The sequence below is a fragment of the Pinus tabuliformis genome, chromosome 1_2 (genome assembly GCF_031772625.1).
Source record: "Pinus tabuliformis cultivar Carrire ecotype Pingquan chromosome 1_2, CPIR1, whole genome shotgun sequence".
Classification (NCBI taxonomy): domain Eukaryota; kingdom Viridiplantae; phylum Streptophyta; class Pinopsida; order Pinales; family Pinaceae; genus Pinus; species Pinus tabuliformis.
Window position 1 is genome coordinate 764,675,861 of NC_142298.1, and position 20,282 is coordinate 764,696,142.

The following is a 20,282-nucleotide window of genomic DNA, read 5'->3' on the forward strand; positions in this document are numbered from 1 at the left end:
ACTCCTCGATACAATATTTCTTGGCAACATCTCCATCATTGGATCATCATTTGTATAAGGATTTTCATCATCATTAAGAGGAATGCTATCCACACTAGGATCAGCTCTGCTTTTCAAATATTGACTTGGAGGATATTCTTCATCTTCCCCTTCTTCAGTGCTACTGTCATAGTCCTTAGAATTCGGACTGAATGAAAAATTTGACTCGATGTTTAATTGATATTCTTCCTCATGTGCATTGTCAGTGCTACTCTCATAGTCCATAGAATTAGGAGTATGTCGAAAATGTGACTGTTTACTTATTGAAGATGCTACATCCTGTCCTTTGTCACTGCTACCTTTATAGTCATCAGAATTAGGACTAAGTGCATCAGCCTGTCCTTCATCACTGTTGCTCTCATAGTCCTTAGAATTGGGACTAAGAGGACACTGTGACACTCCATTCTTTTGAAATACATCATCACGATCTTCATAACTGTTGCTCTCATAGTCCTTAGAATTAGGACTAAGTGGACACCGTGACACTCCAATCTTTTGAAATTCATCATCCTGCTCTTCATCACTGCTGCTCTCATAGTCCTTAGAATTAGGACTAACTGGACGCCATGACCCTCCATACTTTTGAAATTCATCATCATGCTCTTCATTACTACTGCTCCAATAGTCCTTAGAATTAGGACTAAGTGGACACTTTGAGACTCCATTCTTTTGAAATTCATTATCACGCTCTTCATCATTGCTGCTCTCATAGTCCTTAGAATTAGGACTAAGTGGACACTGTGACACTCCATTCTTTTGAAATTCGCCATCTTGCTCTTCAAAACTGTTGCTCTCATAGTCCTCAGAATTAGGACTAAGTGGACACCGTGACACTCCATTCTTTTGAACTTCACCATCATGCTCTTCAAAATTGCTGCTCTCACAGTCCTCAGAATTACGACTAAGTGGACACCTGACACTCCATTCTTTTGAACTCCACCATCATGCTCTTCATCACTGTTGCCCTCATAGTCCTTAGAATTAATACTAAGTGGACACTGTGACAATCCATTCTTGTGAAATTTTTCATCAAGCTCATCATCACTGTTGCTTTCATAGTCCTTAGAATTAGGACTAAGTGGAATCTGTGACTCTCTATTTATTTGAAATTCTCCATCCCCTCTTTCATCACTGCTGCTCTCATATTCCTTTGAATCAGGACTAAGTGGAAGAATTGATTTTTTATTCATAGTGGAAGAATTCCTGCTATATTCATCAATATGAATAGAGTTGTTATGCGATGAAGATGTTGATGGTGTATAAATTGAAACTTCACTATCAGAACAATCCATCCCTTTCAAATAGAAGATGTTGAATGATACAAATGGAGAGTCTCCTAAAGATATTATATAGCTTAGAGAATGAAATTTTCCCTCCAAAATATTTCCCTCCAAAATTTTTCGCGAAAATATTTCCCTCCAAAAAGTTTGTTAAATTTATTTACCTTCATTATTTTATTCTACAATTTATTGAAAAATGTAAACTAATTTTTTTTATGAAATAAATCATTAAAATTAAAATTGTGAACTACAACTTCTACATTAATTATTTTAATAGTTAAAGTATATAATATTTACTAAACAATTGAATATTTATTTATTTATTATTAATTTTTTTTTCTTTTTTTTTTTAATATATTTTAAAACAAATTAATCCCACATTCAACCCGTTGTAAAACAATTCTACAATATTCGCTTTATAATATTTTAAAACAAATTATCCCACATTAACCGTACGGTAAAACATCTCCGTAATTTCACTTATATACTAAATTTCATTATCACTATTACTCACATCACATCCAGGTTTTTTGAAGTTCGTTGAAAGACTTGTGAATTTGTGGAGCAGCTACATTGCTATCAACAACATATTCAACGAAGAATTCTCGCAATTGAAAGGTAAGTTAATTTTTTTCCATGGAAAATTTTCATATTAAATTAGTTTAATTAAGAAGTTTTTTTGTTTTTTGTTTTTTTTAAATTAATAATTTTTCTGAGCCAAAATAACAATTAAGTCCGTCGCGAGCATGGTGGGCCCGACCAAACTCAATCGCCCAACAGCCGTGGGCGGGCCACCGTGGTGTCGTGGGGCGGGCGAGCAAGGCGGGCGGGCGAGCGGGGTGTGAGAGCGTGGGTGGGGCGGTATGGGGTGTGGGGGGGTGGACCGCGCACCCGCCCCCCCCACCCGCCGCCAGGGTTGGGTGATTCTCAGAATCACCCAACCCCCGCAGTGAGCGGAGGGGCCATCGGCCCATCTGCTGCGGCCCCCCCACAACCACACCCTCACCTCGGCGGCCCCCCACCACGCCCTCACCTCGGCCCCCTCCCCCCTCACACGCACCTCCGCCCCCCCCTCACACGCACCCTCCCCCCTCACACACGCACCCACCCCCTCTCACTCGCCCCCCACCTCACACACACACCCCCCCACTCGTCCCCCCCATGCTCCCCCCTCCCCTCTCGCCAACCCCCCCCTCTCACCGACCCCCCCTCACACACACCCTCCCCTCTCGCCCGCCCCCCCCCCCCCCCCCACATGAACCCCCCTCTCGCCCACCCTCGCCCCCTCCCCTCTCGCCCACCCCCCCTCACATGCACCCTTCCCACCCTCACATGCACCCTCCCCTCTCGCCCACTCCCCCCACATGCACCCTCCCCCCCCTCACACGCACCCACCCTCCCCCGTCCCCTCACCCACCCACGCCCCCACCCTCACCCGTCGTCGTCCGCCCCCTCACCCGCCCTCGCCCTCGCCTGCCCCCCGACCCAGCCCCTCACCCGCCCTCCCCCACGCCCGCGCCACCCCCTCACCCACCCTCCCCCACACCCATGCCCGCCCCCTCACCCGCCCTCTCCCACGCCCACACCCACATCCGCTCCACCCCCTCACCCGCCCTCGCCCACGCCCACACCCGCCCTCACCCACGCCCACCCCACCCCCTCACCCGCCCTCGCCCACGCCCACACCCACCCCACCCCCTCCCCCGCCCTCGCCCACACCCACAACCGCCCAACCCCCTCACCCGCCCCCTCACGCGTCCACGCCCACGCCTGGGGCGCGCCACCCCTGCGACCCGCCCGCCCACCCGGCAGCTAGCGCCACCCCGGCGGCCCGCCCACCCGCCTGGCTGGTGGCTGGGCGATTCCCAGAATCGGGAATCGCCCAACCACCAGCCGAGTGGGCGGGCAGGCCGCCGGGGTGGCACGCCCTAGGCGTGGGCGGGTGAGGGGGTGGGGCGAGCGAGGGCAAGTGAGTGGGTGGGGCGGGTGTGGGCGTGGGTGAGGGTGGGTGAGGGGGCGGGTGAGGTGGTGGGGCGAGCGTGGGCGAGGGCGAGTGAGGGGGCGGGCGAGGGCGATGGCGGGTGAGGGGGTGAGGCGGCGGGCGAGGGAGGGTGAGGGGGTGGGTGGGTGTGTGAGGGGGCGGGTGAGGGGGTGGGGCGAGTGTGGGCGAGGGTGGGTGAGGGGGTGGGTGGATGTGTGAGGGGGTGGGCGAGAGGGCGGGTGAGGCGGTGGGGGAGGGGGTGCGGCGGGCGTGGGCGGGGGGGGAGGGTGAGGGGGCGGGCGGGGAGGGGGGGAGGGAGGGTGAGGGGGTGGGCAGGGGAGGGGGGGAGTGGGTGTGTGAGGGGGTTGGTGAGAAAGGGGGGGAGGGTGGGTGCGTGTGAAGGGGGGGGGGAGGGCGAAGGGGGGGCGAGGGAGGGTGCATGTGAGGGAGGGTGTGGGCGGGTGTGAGGGGAGGGGAGGGTGCGTGTGAGGAGGGGTGGGCGAGATGGGGGGGAGGGTGCGTGTGGGGGGGGGTGAGGGCGAGTGAGAGGGGGGCGGGGGTGCGTGTGTGAGGGGGTGGGCGAGAGGGGGGGTGGGGAGGGTGAGGGGGGGGGGGAGTGAGGGAGGTACGTGTTGGGGGGGGGGGGGGTTGTGGGCGAGAGGGGGGGGAGTGAGGGAGGTACTTGTCGGGGGGTGGGTGTGGGCGAGAGGGGGAGGGGAGGGTGCATGTGAGGGGGGGGGAGTGAGGGGGGTGCGTGTGGGGGGGTGGGTGGGTGTGAGGGGTGAGGGTGTGGGCGGCGGGCGGGGGGGCTGTGTGAGGGGGGTGCGTGTGGGGGTGGGGGTGGTCGGTGTGATGGGGGAGGGGGCCAGGGTGAGGGTGTGGGGTTGAGTGGGGGGAGGGAGCCGGGGTGAGGGTGTGGGGGGGAGTGGGGAGGGTGTGGGGGGGAGTGGGGAGGGCGGTTGGACCAGTGGCCCCCCAAGGGGGGAGTGGGGGGAGGGGGCCGCCGGCCCATCCGCCCCCCACCACACCACCTACCGCCCCACCCGCGCCCTCACACTCCACCTGCCCGCCCACCCCACGACACCACGGTGGCCCGCGCACGCCCACCCACTCCTGCCCTCCCACGCCCGCCCACCTGCCCGCTTCCGCCCTCGTCTTCCCGCCCACAAATGAAAAATTTATGATATATTTTCGTTGTTAATTTATGTTAATATGTTTTTGTTATTTACTGATAACAATGTAAACTTTGAAACGGGAACTGTAAACTCAAAACGGGAACTCTGGCCAAAAAACCCCGAAAAAACATCAAAAACAGTGCTAAAAACGAAAAGTGTGTATACTGGAACGATGATTTTATTTTTTAGGGGTCAATTTTGAACATGTTTTAAAAATGGCAGTGACTACGAGCTTTACTACGAAATTTTCGTGCAAAATATAGCTTCAAAACGAAAAAGTGATGATACTGGAACGATGATTTTTTTTTAGGATCAATTTTCAAACTTTTTAAAAAATGCTAGTAAAGCCAAATTTTTATGTGCCAAACAAAGTTGTTTATGAGGAAAAAAAACACATTAATGTTTTTGGTAGAATATCATTTTTCTTTCCTAAGTATACATTCAACATGTTTTCAACCATTACATGCCATGGTTATTTCACCTAAACATAGATGGACAAATTTATCATATCACATCAAGCACGTTTTCCTGATTATCCTTATTTTAATTTTGAGCATGACAAATTCATAGGAGGCCAGGATTTCACCAAAAAGAGGAACTGGAGTCAGATTATAGTGAATCTCCTCTAATGACCCTCGCTAAATTGATCACCCTCTCCATAAAATATGTTCACAAAAAGTTCACAAGGAATCCCAAAAGCAAGTTTCATTTGTTCTAAAGCAAGTCAGTTACACCTCAAGTTTCATTTGTTCTAAAGCAACTCAGTTACTTCATTAAATAGATCGTATTTTGTCAACATTAAATGGATTGGATTTTGTCAACATTGTTAGCAAAATGTACGCCATGAAATCAAATGAAAAACGCGCCAATCGATGTACAGTTGTACAATATGAAAATCAGTGTATTGCCACATCACATAACTCGATAATAATCCAAAGTTGAACCAATTAGTTGTAAAAGAAACAATTTGATGAGATGTTGTCATATAGATACTCCTTGAACATTATGTGAGACATAACTCACCCAAAATTTTGCAGGTACACAAGGATGGACAATGAAGGTGACTAATTAAAGAGGAGATATTGGTTTTTTTTTTTGCCTAAACCATAGGAATGGGTAACTCATTGGAGTGATGGATGAGGTGTTGGGATAAAGATATTCCTTGTAGCGAATGAATGGTAGGGCATATAATATTTTGAAAACATGCATTGTATTTTTTTTTAACTATGAGAATTGGTAATTCCTTAGATTTTTTCTTTTAATGTAGGAATTGATAACTCATTATTTTGTTTTAAATCATGAGAATTTGTAACTCAATGGATTTTCCTTTTAACCATGGGAATTGGTAGCTCATTAGAGTGAGGTAGGCCATGCCTAAGATTAATTTTTTTTTTAAACCACGTGAATTGGTAACTCATTGGATTTTCCTTTTACCATGAGAATTGGTAAAAGGTCAAATATTTTTTATTTTGTGTTTTTTTTAAACCATAAGAATAGGTAACTCATAAGAATTGCCACTATAACCCAAGACAATGTCTAACACCTTGCACATTTTAGTGAATCTCTATTCCAAAAGTTTCACCCTTCTAATTTATCAATATATGTCAACATGTCACTGTATTCCAAAAGTTTCACCCTTCTAACTTTATCACTATATGTTAACATGTCATATGTAGAAATTGAATCTGGATGAGAAAACTAAAATTCTACCCAAACTACATGGATTAGACAAAAAGACCATTAATATAAACTCTAACGTCCAAAAAAAAATAGCGTTGTAGTAAAAATTTACCCTTAATAATTGACTCCTACTTTTCACCATTAAACCCAAATTACTCGCTAGAAGTGAGAATTCTAGATCTTTTAAGCTATGCTGGATGGTCGCACTTACGCTCAAAGATTGTCAAATTCACTAATTAACATTTTAACAATCATACCACAAATTAAGATTTCGTGCCCGGATGGGTCGGTCCGCCTAACGCCATGCTTTACCTATATAAAAACGAAAGCGTCGAATCCTCCTCGAGCATTGCTTGAAAAACAAGATTTTATAATAACCCGGGGATCGATCTCCATCGCAACCAATTTGGCGGTGATTTCCACGTCTGAATTGTAAAATATAATTCGCCCAGAAGAGCAACAGGAAGGGATGGATCAGCACCCAAGGCGCCGCAGTGCAGAAGGCCATTTTATGACGTCTGAAGTATTACAAGATGTACTACAGAGCTCTGAGTTTGAGATACAGATGATTCAGCCAAGACGCCCCATTCGAGAGGTGCTTAATATGATAGTTGAAGAATTACGGGATGACATGGGGCATGACGATCTCGTCAGAGAAATGGATGAGCAAATCCCCTGCACCCCAGATCAGGGCCAAATTATGACACTAGAAGTATCATGGGATGGTGAATTCATGAGTGATTCCAGTGATGATGATTTTTCATGAGCGATTCTAGTGATGATGAATTCATGAGTTATGAGGAGCTCCTGGAACTCCAAGAAAGCACTGGATTTGTGACAATCGGGCTGCCTCCACAAACACTCGCTGCGCTGCAGCCCACTGAATTCAAGAAACACGCTGACGAAGCAGGTGGAGAGAGGTGTATAGTGTGTTTGGAGGGTTATAAACATGGGGAGACAGTCCTCCAATTGCATTGCTCTCATATATTCCATGGTGACTCTGCAACTGAGTGGTTTAAGAGCAGCAAAATCTGTCCTCTCTGCAAGTGTGAAGTTGTTATTGAGAATAAAGAGGGTATAAGACTCCTGACAATGCAGATAGATAATATGAGGCAAGAAAGTGGTTTTCTGGAGTATAGTGAACATGGAAGGTACTGCTGGGAATTGAAGAATCGCCGGGTGGTGGGGCGATTCTGAGAATCGCCCGCCACTGCCCCGCCACCAGTAGTGGTGGCGGGGCGATTCTGAGAATCGCCCCACCACCCGGCGATTCTCAGAATCGCCCCAAATAGTGCTTACATGAAATGAATGGGATGATGAAATGAATAAGAGGTGTAGATTCTCATGCATTGAATGAGATGATGAAATGAGCGACAGTCTCTTCCTTAGCTGGCTCGACTTCTTTGGCGGCCGGGGCAGATTCCTCCTTGGTTTTTTCACTTGCACGGATTCCACCGGGCCCGATTCTGCTTCAGGCTCCGATGCAGGCGGCGTTACTGTGGCGGGGATTTCATCGACTGTTTTCGCTGCCGCGGGAACCTCCTCAGCGGGACTGGAGACAGGAACTTCTTCTTCAGTGGCTTTTTCGGTCGTGGGTTTGATATCGGTAACCTTCTCTTTGGGGCTCTCAACTTGTTTCAGAAACGGTGATCTTGTTTCACTTGTCCCCGCTCAAACCTATTCCATGAACCCAGCGTTGGTATTGAGAGTATTGCGTTATTTGTTTTCTTTGAGCATATTACAAAGAAATTAGCACAAAGAAGCATATAAGTTTGAGGGCGGGCTAACGATGAAATATCAAGTGAAGATGTTAAACCAATAGGCAGGAAATTCAGATCTACTCTCTGTTATCAACACAATGGCATTCATTTTATGGAATTGCATCAAATTAAACTTGTACAAACAAAATTTGCTATACGGTGCTGAGAAACAATCCACTTAGAAGTTCCCAACAAGTATTGACATTGTAAAGAATGGTACTATTATTGACTTGTGCATGGAGGGGAAAAGCATTTTGGAAAGGTAAAAGGGCACTGTAGTAAATGTCTTTGGGGTTTTTATCTAGGGTCGTAGGTGTAATTGGTCAATGTTTGGAAAGGAAGGTGGTCATTCATTTGTACACATAATTGATTCTCATTAAATGTGACAACAATTTAATGTGAAGAAAATGTAAATCCCGAATTCACACTAGTTTAGTTTTTTCTAAAGGTTACTTTAATGGTGTTGGTTTTCAAAAATTAAATGATAGTGGCCAAAACTGTAACGATGCTTCATTTATGAAGTCGAGAAATTGAAGATGAGTGGAAGTTTGATTGTTGTTTCTCTTCTGCAAGCAAGCGAGCGAGTCCATCTTCAAGCGAGCGTGAGATTGCCATCAGAAGTGCCTCTGGTGGTGGCGGGGCGGTGGCGGGGCGATTCTGAGAATCGCCCCACCACCCGGCGATTCTCAGAATCGCTTTAATTCAGTTTTGCTGCATCGGATTTGTCTTTTGTTAAATCTGAGGAAGTCATTTTAACAATCATACCACAAATTAAGATTTCGTGCCCGGATGGTGGTGGTGGGGCGGTGGCGGGGCGATTCTCAGAATCGCCCCACTACCCGGCGATTCTCAGAATCGCTTTAATTCAGTTTCGCTGCATCGGATTTGTCTTTTGTTAAATCTGAGGAAGTCATTTTAACAATCATACCACAAATTAAGATTTCGTGCCCAGATGGGTCGGTCCGCCTAACGCCATGCTTTACCTATATAAAAACGAAAGTGTCGAATCCTCCTCGAGCATTGCTTGAAAAACAAGATTTTATAATAACCCGGGGATCGATCTCCATCGCAATCAATTTGGTGGTGATTTCCACGTCTGAATTGTAAAATATAATTCGCCCAGAAGAGAATCAGGAAGGGATGGATCAGCACCCAAGGCGCCGCAGTGCAGAAGGCCATTTTATGACGTCTGAAGTATTACAAGATGTACTACAGAGCTCTGAGTTTGAGATACAGATGATTCAGCCAAGACGCCCCATTCGAGAGGTGCTTAATATGATAGTTGAAGAATTACGGGATGACATGGGGCATGACGATCTCGTCAGAGAAATGGATGAGCAAATCCCCGGCACCCCAGATCAGGGCCAAATTATGACACTAGAAGTATCATGGGATGGTGAATTCATGAGTGATTCCAGTGATGATGATTTTTCATGAGCGATTCCGGTGATGATGAATTCATGAGTTATGAGGAGCTCCTGGAACTACAAGAAAGGACTGGATTTGTGACAATCAGGCTGCCTCCACAAACACTCACTGCGCTGCAGCCCACTGAATTCAAGAAACAAGCTGACGAAGCAGGTGGAGAGAGGTGTAGTGTGTTTGGAGGGTTATAAACATGGGGAGACAGTCCTCCAATTGCATTGCTCTCATATATTCCATGGTGACTGTGCAACTGAGTGGTTTCAGAGCAGCAAAATATGTCCTCTCTACAAGTGTGAAGTTGTTATTGAGAATAAAGAGGGTATAACACTCCTGACAATGCAGATAGATAATATGAGCCAAGAAAGTGGTTTTTTGGAGTATAGTGAACATGGAAGGTACTGCTGGGAATTGAAGAATCGCCGGGTGGTGGGGCGATTTTGAGAATCGCCCCGCCACTGCCCCGCCACCAGTAGTGGTGGCGGGCGATTCTGAGAATCGCCCCACCACCCGGCGATTCTCAGAATCGCCCCAAACAGTGCTTACATGAAATGAATGGGATGATGAAATGAATAAGAGGTGTAGATTCTCATGCATTGAATGAGATGATGAAATGAGCGACAGTCTCTTCCTTAGCTGGCTCGACTTCTTTGGCGGCCGGGGTAGATTCCTCCTTGGTTTTTTCACTTGCACGAATTCCACTGGGCCCGATTCTACTTCAGGTTCCGATGCAGGCGGCGTTACTGTGGCGGTGATTTCATCGACTGTTTTCGCGGCCGCGGGAACCTCCTCAGGACTGGAGACAGGAACTTCTTCTTCAGTGGCTTTTTCGGTCGTGGGTTTGATATCTGTAACCTTCTCTTTGGGGCTCTCAACTTGTTTCAGAAACGGTGATCTTGTTTCACTTGTCCCCGCTCAAACCTATTCCATGAACCCAGCGTTGGTATTGAGAGTATTGCGTTATTTGTTTTCTTTGAGCACATTACAAAGAAATTAGCACAAAGAAGCATATAAGTTTGAGGGCGGGCTAACGATGAAATATCAAGTGAAGATGTTAAACCAATATGCAGGAAATTCATATCTACTCTCGGTTATCAACATAATGGCATTCGTTTTATGGAATTGCATCAAATTAAACTTGTACAAACAAAATTTGCTATACGGTGCTGAGAAACAATCCACTTAGAAGTTCCCAACAAGTATTGACATTGTAATGAATGGTACTATTATTGACTTGTGCATGGAGGGGAAAAGCATTTTGGAAAGGTAAAAGGGCACCGTAGTAAATGTCTTTGGGGTTTTTATCTAGGGTCGTCAGTGTAATTGGTCAATGTTTGGAAAGGAAGGTGGTCATTCATTTGTACACATAATTGCTTCTCATTAAATGTGACAACAATTTAATGTGAAGAAAATGTAAATCCCGAATTCACACTAGTTTAGTTTTTTCTAAAGGTTACTTTAATGGTGTTGGTTTTCAAAAATTAAATGATAGTGGCCAAAACTGTAACGATGCTTCATTTATGAAGTCGAGAGATTGAAGATGAGTGGAAGTTTGATTGTTGTTTCTCTTCTGCAAGCGAGCGAGTCCATCTTCAAGCGAGCGTGAGATTGCCATCAGAAGTGCATCTGCAAGCGAGCGAGTTCATGTTTTATCTGGTTCTCTTGCAAGCATTCGACTCAAGTTGCTTATAACCTGGAATCACTGCTGGGAATTGAAGAATCGCCGGGTGGTGGGGGCGATTCTCAGAATCGCCCCACCACCCGGCGATTCTCAGAATCGCTTTAATTCAGTTTTGCTGCATCGGATTTGTCTTTTGTTAAATCTGAGGAAGTCATTTTTTAAAATTGTCCTTTTACTTTTTGTCATGCAATTTTGTTGGCAGTTCAATTCATTTTTACTTTTTGTCAGGTTACATTCCTTCCTTTGCTCGGTAAGAAATGGAATTGAATGAAAAGACAGGCCGATAATATTGTTAACCATCATTTCAATTCGTCAACTAAGCTATAATCCTACATTCTCTAGCTAGGATATGGAATTGAATGGAAAGCTAGGCAGCGCGAATAAAAAAAGCAAGGACCCAAGTTAATCTTCAACCAAATGGCTGGTTCCTTTTTGGGAGATTTTGCCCTATATATAATGTATATAAAATTTATCGCCATTATTTGTATCATGAACTATAATGTTGTGTAGGTTTTATTAACAAAAATATTTGATATTGTTGACCTAAATCAATTAATTCATATTTTTGGATTTGGCATTTGAAATACAAGATAAAGAAATACAGATATTTGATGATTGTAACAATATTTATAACTTTGCGTTCAGAACTTTCGATACTCTATAGTTGTAGTAGCATTTATAACTGTAATTTGGTGGCTTTTGGCTCTCGATATTCGATGATTGTAACAATATTTATAACTGTGCGTTCAGAACTTGATACTCTGTAGTTGTAGTAGTATTTATAACTGTAATTTCTTATTTTTAACCAGGGTATATCATCAAGTTCATTGCAAATAGATAGTACATTCATTTGTGAATAATCATGTTCCTCTTAAAATAGATATACTATTTAGTTTCTTAAGATAGATGTACTATTTACTTTCTATTTGTACTTATATAGTTTTTTTCTTACATAGAGATACACATAATTATATGAAGACACAAAAAGAGAGATAGATATTTACGTTGTTACAATAGATAAAAAAAAATAAGACAAATTACATTAGCCCTGTGATGTGAACTTTTTATGAAAATAAGGCACAACACATTCATATTATCATTGCAAGAAATTGAAGAGGTTAAAAAACAAATCTAAAATAGCATCTATGCTCAACAATATGTTGGTTGAGCCCTGTGATGTGCACTGCTTGTTTGTTGTCAATGCCCTGTAAAAGAGTTGGATTAAAGACATTTTAGAACTTCATTTTCAAAAGGCAAAAATTTTATTGTAATTTTTTACTTCATTAAATAGATCGTATTTTGTCAACATTAAATGGATTGGATTTTGTCAACATTGTTAGCAAAATGTACGCCATGAAATCAAATGAAAAACACGCCAATCGATGTACAGTTGTACAATATGAAAAACTGATCTCAATAAGCCATTTATGTGAAAAACGATTTTATTCGTTTTGATTAGGTCTATTGAATCAAATTGGTTTTCAATAGGTTTGTTTTGAGTATGTGAGGTTTCTATTGTCTTATTAATTCAAGTGGAAGAGATCTTTCTTACATATCATTAGATTATGAAGTGACATTGGACATAATTAAGCTTTGGGTCATACCCTTTTAAAAACAACAACCCAAACTAAATGATTAGTTATAAAGAATTAGAAATTTCACAAATATAGTAAACCAATATTAAGTGTGATTTATGGATTTAAATGAGTTTTGGAGGGTAAACTTTGAAAATGTGAAGAAAACGACCACTTCAAAAACGATCAAATTTACAAAATAATTATTTACATTTTATACATTAGAAAATTTAAAGCCAAAAAACAGGTCTTTTAAAAAAAGGGGGTGATGCAGAATATTCACTTTTTAAAATCAGCATGAAAATCACTACCATTCTAAAACGTAATGTACATAAAAAAAATTAAAGTGCCAAAAAGTATGCTCTAAAAAAAACATGTGCGTTCTGCATCACCCCTTTTCAAAATCAGGTCACTTTTTTGCTATCTCTATGAAACGGGTAACAGTATCAGTTCCCGTTTCAAGGTTTACATTGTTTGATTTATGTGTTTCTATGTTTCAGAAAAATGGCATCAAAGAAGATTTCTATGAATCTTTCTAGACCAAAGACTCTTAAAGGTGCATCTTCAAGAAACATTGGTGAACGAACTCCACTTGAGCTCATGGCTACAAATCTTTCAAGTGCCTCAAGTGATAAGAAGATCATTTCAGACTGGAAGAATTCAAAAGAGATGAAATTTCCATCAAGAATCTGGTATGTGAAAGAAAGAGAAAGCACAAATGGCAATATATATCTATATATTGATATGCCGAATGATAATGTAATTTTTGATGTGATGGGAAGAGTCATAGATATGTGTTCAGTACCGGACAATGAAGTTGTTGACATACTTACAAAATCTCCCAAGTCACATGATCTAATAATCACCCTATGAGTGACCTCAGTGAAGATTTATTAAACAAAAGGTATTACAGACCCATGTGCTGGTGTGTGTTCTGTGTTATTGAAACAACGGATCGATTAGATTGCCAATACATAGAAAATAAATGGAAAGACAACAGAGAAATACAGTAAGCAACACAAAGACACAAATAATTTTTAATAAGGAGTTCACCCTATTCTCCAGGGCTACGTCTTCGGTCCAGCTTCATGGTGGCCTTGTTTTATTTTGTCTTTGAGCAGAGAAATTACAATACAGGGACTCAATATGAGTTCTCCTGAAGCAGATTTTGCTTGGCAGGGTGGTTCTTGGATTCCCCAAGCCACTCGGAGTACACAGACTCTTGTTCTTCCTACCAGCTCTATGACCCTCGGTCTACAGTGGAAAGAGGCAACTATGATGCTCAATCCAGACATATTCCTCTATGGGAAGGCTTGATTCTTCAAGCTCTTTGGTACTCGATGCTGCCTATGGTTAGCTCGGCCCTCTGTCTCCTCTGCTTGGCTTTACTGCTCTCTGTGCTCAGTCCTCCTCTCAGGGTTCATTGTTCACTGTCTCTCTTGGTCGCTTGGACTCTTCGATCTCAATCTCTCTTCTGATGTATGTTCACTGTTCTGTTCATGGCTTTAGCCATTTGACCTCCATGCATGTTCATCTCCTCTCCTGCCTGCATCGATTCGCTTGTCGCCTGTGTGCTTGGAATTCCTTGTTCGGTGTCAGCATGAACGCTCGAGAAGTAGTCACGCGTCCCCATCGGAACTCCGCCAACCCGCTCGTTGATTCGTTGCTTTCTCCACCGTGGCGGTCAATGAATTCCAAATCCTCTTAAATCGCGGCTTAATCCCCTGTCAATTCTGCTCTGTCTATCGGACACAATCTCAGTCGTCCAATCTGGGCTCCTCTAGATCCAACGTCATTCGCATGTCGAGCGCGGTTGACTTGCTTGACTGATAACGCGCGATCACGGTGGTTTTTCTCTCACCTCCGCTTCCACGCGTCGATCGCTGAGGGTGCTCGCTCCGTTTTCTCCAAAACCGCTTACCGTTCAAGGGTGTCCCAATCAAACCACCGGTTTCCAGGGTGTGGGTCCCACCTTCGTACGATGGCGCTTTACCTTTCTTCGCCCACGGTCCTCTGGCTTCCAACGTGACCAAGTGCTTAAGCCCTACCATTTCGGCCTTGTTTTCCCAAATGCGCATCGAAAATCAGCTCCTTTTCCCGATCCGGGGTTCCCAGGGGCTATTTTGACCTCCTGCGCAGTCTCCATGGGCCTCGGTCAGCCCGCTTTGACTGAGGTCCTCGTCATTCCATGTCGGCTGCCATGGACACTAGTTCAGGGTGTTTTCGATTACTGTTTTGGATTCTTCAAGGATTTGTTCGATTTGATTTAGTCACGGTTCTATGATAGTCGTTTATGGATCCGATTCGAATCACAGCCTCCCAACTGAAAAGCTTTTGGACCACCAAAAGTTGGTTTTTCTTCAAGCATCGACTAAGTGAGGAAACTGTTGTCTCACTTGTCCAATCTCAATCCACTTCGCACTGCTCGGCTTCTAACCTTTAAGCCCAATTCTGAGGTATTCCACCTATCCACTGTGCGTCATCCTTACCTTCCTATCCAACACTGTATCTTCCTGCAACTCATTAAGATATTCAGGTAGTAGGTCATCAACAGAAGGCAATTGACTCTGCTCTTCAGGGTCCTCAATCATTGAAGGCTCAAACAACTTCAAGCAATCTACGTTCATGACTGAGTAGATGTGCATGTAAGCTGGCAGATCAAGGTGAAAAGCATTTTCACCAATCTTCTCAAGTATCCTGAAGGGTCCATACCTGATAGGTTTTAGCTTCTTACCTTCACCTTGCATCTTGTCCTTGCTGATATATAGCCAGACTTGGTCTCCAACTTGAAAATTATGCTCCATCTGATGCTTATCATGCCTAGCCTTGTACTTGGCATGGCTCTTTTCCATCTATTCTTGTACTGCCTGGTGGATCTCCTGGATCTGTTCAATGAACCTAGTTGCTTTGTCCACATCACTGTGTCCATCAACCATGGTATCTTTACCAAAGACAAAATCCAAGGGATACCTTGGTATGAAACCAAAGTAGGCCTCAAAAGGAGATCTCTGTGTAGAAGAGTGTTTGGCTCTATTGTAAGCATGCTGCACATAGCACAAGTGCTCATCCCAAAGCTTAGGATGTTTGCTGCAATATCCTCTCAGTAACTGGATCACTGTCCTGTTAACTACTTCTGTCTGGCCATCTGTTTGTGGATGAAAAGCTGTGCTTTTCTTTAATTTTGTGTCCATTAGTTCCCACAGACTAGACCAAAACTTCCCCACAAATTGGGTGTCTCGATCAGATATAATAGAAGTGGGTAATCCAAAATGAACCCATACATGTTCAAAGAATAATTTTGCAGTTTGTTCAGTTGTAATCTGTTTACTACAGGGTATCAAAATACACATTTTGCTGAACCTATCCACAACAACATATAGATAATCATGACCTGTTACACTAAAAAATGTCACCATGACTATTTACAGTTAGTATGGCTCTATCAACAGTCATGCTATCCTCTTAGGCAAGTCTTATACCTCTGCTCTCCATGTCAAACTCCAAAAAAGAGAGAAAGTCTTTATAAATGTATTTATCTCTGGGTACGCAGGTTCTCTCAACCTTACCTGCGGGGACGCACCCAATGTTCACAAAAGCTGCGTCTTTGGACACTCTGTAAGTAAAGGGGCAGGTGCGTCCCCCTGTAAAGGTTAAAATGCGCAAATTTCATCTTTAAAAAGTTACTTGTGGTCATTTCTAGAGCATTCTAGAAGGTTGTTCGACGTGTATTGAGCGCCTCCAGATGGTTCATGCACCCCTACCAAAGAGGAACTTATCCCATCAATAAGGGAGCTATCCCATCCAAAGAGGGGATTATCCCATTGATGGTGGACCTGATTAATCTCCTCTTGAGCACTATAAATACAGGCATTGGGTCAGAAGGAGGAGAGGTTGGAAGCTATACATTTCTAAGGGTAAATGCTGCAGGAATTAGGACTCCCATTTAGAAGCTTGTGAGGAGAGATTGCCATCTTTGCTTGTTCTATTTGGAAGTGGGTGAGCTTTGTCAAAGTAAAGGAAAACTCTTGATGGACCCTGGGAGGGACTTGCACAACACCAAGGCTCAGGTTGTATTTGTTCCTTTTGTTACCTATTAATGCAAATGAGTCCATTCTTCTCAATAACTTGTTATTCATGAGTTGTTTCATGTACTCCTTGGTCTATGTGTTAAATATGTTTTATTCTATGAGATTATCAAGTGCTATTTAATCGTTTGATTGTTAGTGTATGCAGGTTTCAAAGTGAAGGAGGAGCTCATCCGGATCAGCGGAGCTGGACTGCTACAACAACGTTGGATTACAGGTAGGATCTAAACACTTGATTTCCCATATAGTAAATGCATGTTTAGAGAAGGATTGCTCTTGTTTGTCTTGTTTGTCACTAGAGAGTCTTAGGCTCCTAGGGAGGTTGATTTGTGTCCGCACTATCGACTCTTTCCGCCTGACAAATTGGCGACCATACTGGGGACTCCATTGATGTGAAAGTCTTTTCCTTTGTATGAACTTTGCTCTGAGAAAATTGGTTTATTTTTCTGGTTTTTGGCTCTGTGACTTTGTCTTTGGGTGGGTTAGCTTAGGGTTAGATTTATTTTGGTTTTTATTGAATTTTCCAGTAGGACGCACCCTCTGAGTATTGCATAGTGCGTCCCTGGACGCACTGTCGCTGTGTGCACAGAGCGGGCCCGCACCTGTCTTAACGGGTCGCCTGCGTCCCCTGCTAAAATTTGAAAAAATTCCATTTTTTGCATTTTTTCTCTTAGATTTTGCTTTTTCTTAGTTTTTACTGCCCAGATTCATTAGTCTCTTGTCAAAGATCTTCACCTGAACTTGTTTCGATAGCATTGAGTGTTTTAGTGGATTTCATAGAAGTTTAAGCCCTAGGGTTTGATTTTTGAGTAGGTCTTATAGTGACTTTAGCGGTAGAAGTTGTCAAGCCTTAGATATCTCTGGTTTTGTCAGCATTCTTAGAAGTCAGACCTGTCATAAAGTCTACCTGTGAGAGCACCTTACCATTGAGTTGTTTCTTTGGGCAAATTTCGAAGTGCTTGTTGATTGAGTCTTGAATTCCATTTTACAAAAGAACAAAAAGATTTGAGTTTTGTTTTGACTAGTCTTTTGATTCTGCATTAGCTGGTCCTTGATTTGATTTTGGTCAAGTAAAACAACCTAGAATCATCTTTGTGAGCTTTTGCCTTGTTAGGTTTGCTTAGAGTAATTTCCTTTTTTCATTTGCTTGTGAGTCAAGTTTTCATAGATTTTATAGTTTTTGAGATTGATTTTCGTTAAAATAGATTTATATGCTTTATTAAAAAGAGAAAATACAAAAACATCTCCTTTGGAAAGTTTTGTTTCAAGTAGCTTTGAAAAGTTTTGAAAGAAAAAGAGTTTTTCATGCACGTAAAGAGTGGTCATGTTTGTATGCTTGAAAAGATAAAGAGAATTGTTTCTTTGATTGTCTTTATTAAGAAAGTTGTTTTCTATAAAATTTGCATCTCTCAACTCTCTTAGTTAAGAATTTCATTGAAAAAGGAAAGTAGCGTAAATCATCTTAGGTGCATCTTTGTAGTGGTTTGAGTCGAGTCTACACACCATTGGTTTCACTTCCGCTACCTTTTGTCTTTAAGGAAAACCATAAAATTAATGCTTAAAGTAAAATCGACGTAGTAACTTTTATTTTCTAGGGCTCTGAAACACCAATTTAGATCAGGCTAGTGTCTTGGAGTAGGTGAGTAATTAACTCTCCAAGACAACAAACCAAACAAGTAGCTTATCTTGTGATAGAATAAATCCAATTGTCTCATTTGTACTCTGGGAAAGCTCCTCTTAAAGGAGAAGCACGAGCTCGTGTCCGAACCAGTGAGGGGATCAATCCCCCCTCATTGGGAACAACGCCAGACACGCATGTATTATAAACGGTAAACCTCGGATTAACCATTGTCGAGGAGCCAGGGGTCACTTGTCGGTAAACCTTGGATTATTGTCAAGGAGACGGCAAGGGGATTGAGCTTGATACTCTGCCCTTGCGTGCTGTCGGAGTTTAGACTGTTCCCCCAGGTGCATTTGTTGCGGTTGGTAACCTTAGTGACCATTATCTTTAGGATTCTACCGAGGTGACGGTGGAGGGAAGATCCCACTGTACCTGGAGCAGACGTCGGCTAGACTCACTTGGATTTTCTGGGGGGTTCGCTTCACTCGAGACGGTTAAAGTGGAGGAACTTGGTCCAGTCTATTCATTAAGCAGGTTACCGGGGTAACTGTTCCACCCGCCACTTCTGTACTGAATCCAGCGATGTTGGGCTTCATCACCAACTAGCGCTTTCGGTCTGGAAGGCTACTGTTTGTGCTTGGTTTGACGCTCTAGATTCTTTAGGCGTGTGATTCAAATTTGTTTGGTTCTTTAGAGACTTTAGGTGGTTTGATTTGAAATTTTATTTTGTTTTCGTGTGTAGTAGTTAAAAGTTTTTAGCTGTGGCGAAATTACCGAGACAGTCCCGTAGACTTCGGGGCAAGTCACCTGAGATTGTTACCGGAACTGATTTGTTGAGAAAACTCCGTAGATCACGGGGTGGATCTCCTGAAGACGTCCTGGGTCAGTACGAAGGGTTGAAGGTCCTTGTAACTCCTCCTAGTGGCAGTAAAGTAGGTTCACCTGAAGAAGGAGAATCTTCCTTGGTAGTCCATCCAGATTACCAAAGTCTAGAGACAGGTTATAATCCTGAAGCTGTTACAGTTTCTGAGCTTGTTGGTAGTTTTTCGTCTGCTAGTGATACAGGCGAAGAACCTGAAATATCTGACCCTGTTACTCCAACTTATAGTGTTCCAGATTCACCGAGAATAGAACGAATTATCACCGAAAATCTTCCGACTGGTTTGATTGCTATCGAAGAACTTGCTCCAGAGGAAGAAATAGGCGTTTCTCACCTTGAAGATCAACTTACTATTGAGCTCAGGGAGCGTGAATCTATCTTTTACAGTCCTCCTAGAAGTACTACTTGGTACCTTTCGTTAACTAATTATTTAGACAACTTAGGGATAGGTTTTTCTCCACCTCGTACTCCTTTTCCACCTGGAGGTATTCATACTCCTGTAAATATGTCTGGTCAGTCGTCCGTGTTTACTCAAAGTCCAGGTCTGCTTTCAATCCACATGCGAGAGCAGCCCAAAATTACAACATTGTTGAGGACTTAGCTGTTTCACCCTCAGCAATGTCGGCGTTAGAAGTGCTGCAATCATGCCCAGCACAACGAAAATTACTGTTGTCGGCTATCGGAGCTGTTGATGTTCAGGACCCGAACCTGATAATCTTCGATCTAGAAAATAGTACACCGCGTCTACCCCATCAAATGGCTTTCCAAATCCCAGTGATAGTAAAAAACAGGCCTATTCATCGGACTGTGATTGATGAGGGAGCTTCTACGTGTATTATGTCGATTCAATGTTGGAGATCTCTTGGTTCTCCTTCGTTGAACCAATCCCCCACCATCCTTAAGGCCTTTGATGGCCGTGGGTTCCGTCCGTTTGGTATTCTACAGGAATTACCTATAGGGGTAGAAGGTAAAACCGTTAGTCTGGATGTGGAAGTGGTTGATGCCCCTCTAGACTACAACCTTCTTTTGGGTCGAAGTTGGTCATATGCTATGACGGCGGTCGTTTCATCGGTCTTCAGAGTAATTAAGTTTCCATATAACGGT

At 43.6% G+C, this 20,282-nt stretch overlaps 1 protein-coding gene across 1 annotated transcript; it reads left to right on the forward strand.

Moving 5' to 3' along the window:
- Nucleotides 1-6,917: 6,917 nt before the first annotated feature.
- On the forward strand, nucleotides 6,918-7,352 carry LOC149208066 (E3 ubiquitin-protein ligase BIG BROTHER-like). Its single transcript, XM_089398227.1, has one exon. It carries the CDS (start codon nucleotides 6,918-6,920, stop codon nucleotides 7,350-7,352), a length of 435 nt encoding a protein of 144 aa, XP_089254353.1.
- Nucleotides 7,353-20,282: the final 12,930 nt, after the last annotated feature.

Coding starts and splice junctions, on each gene's coding strand:
- LOC149208066 (XM_089398227.1), top strand. CDS start 6,918: ATGAGCGATTCTAGTGATGATGAATTCATGAGTTATGAGGAGCTCCTG.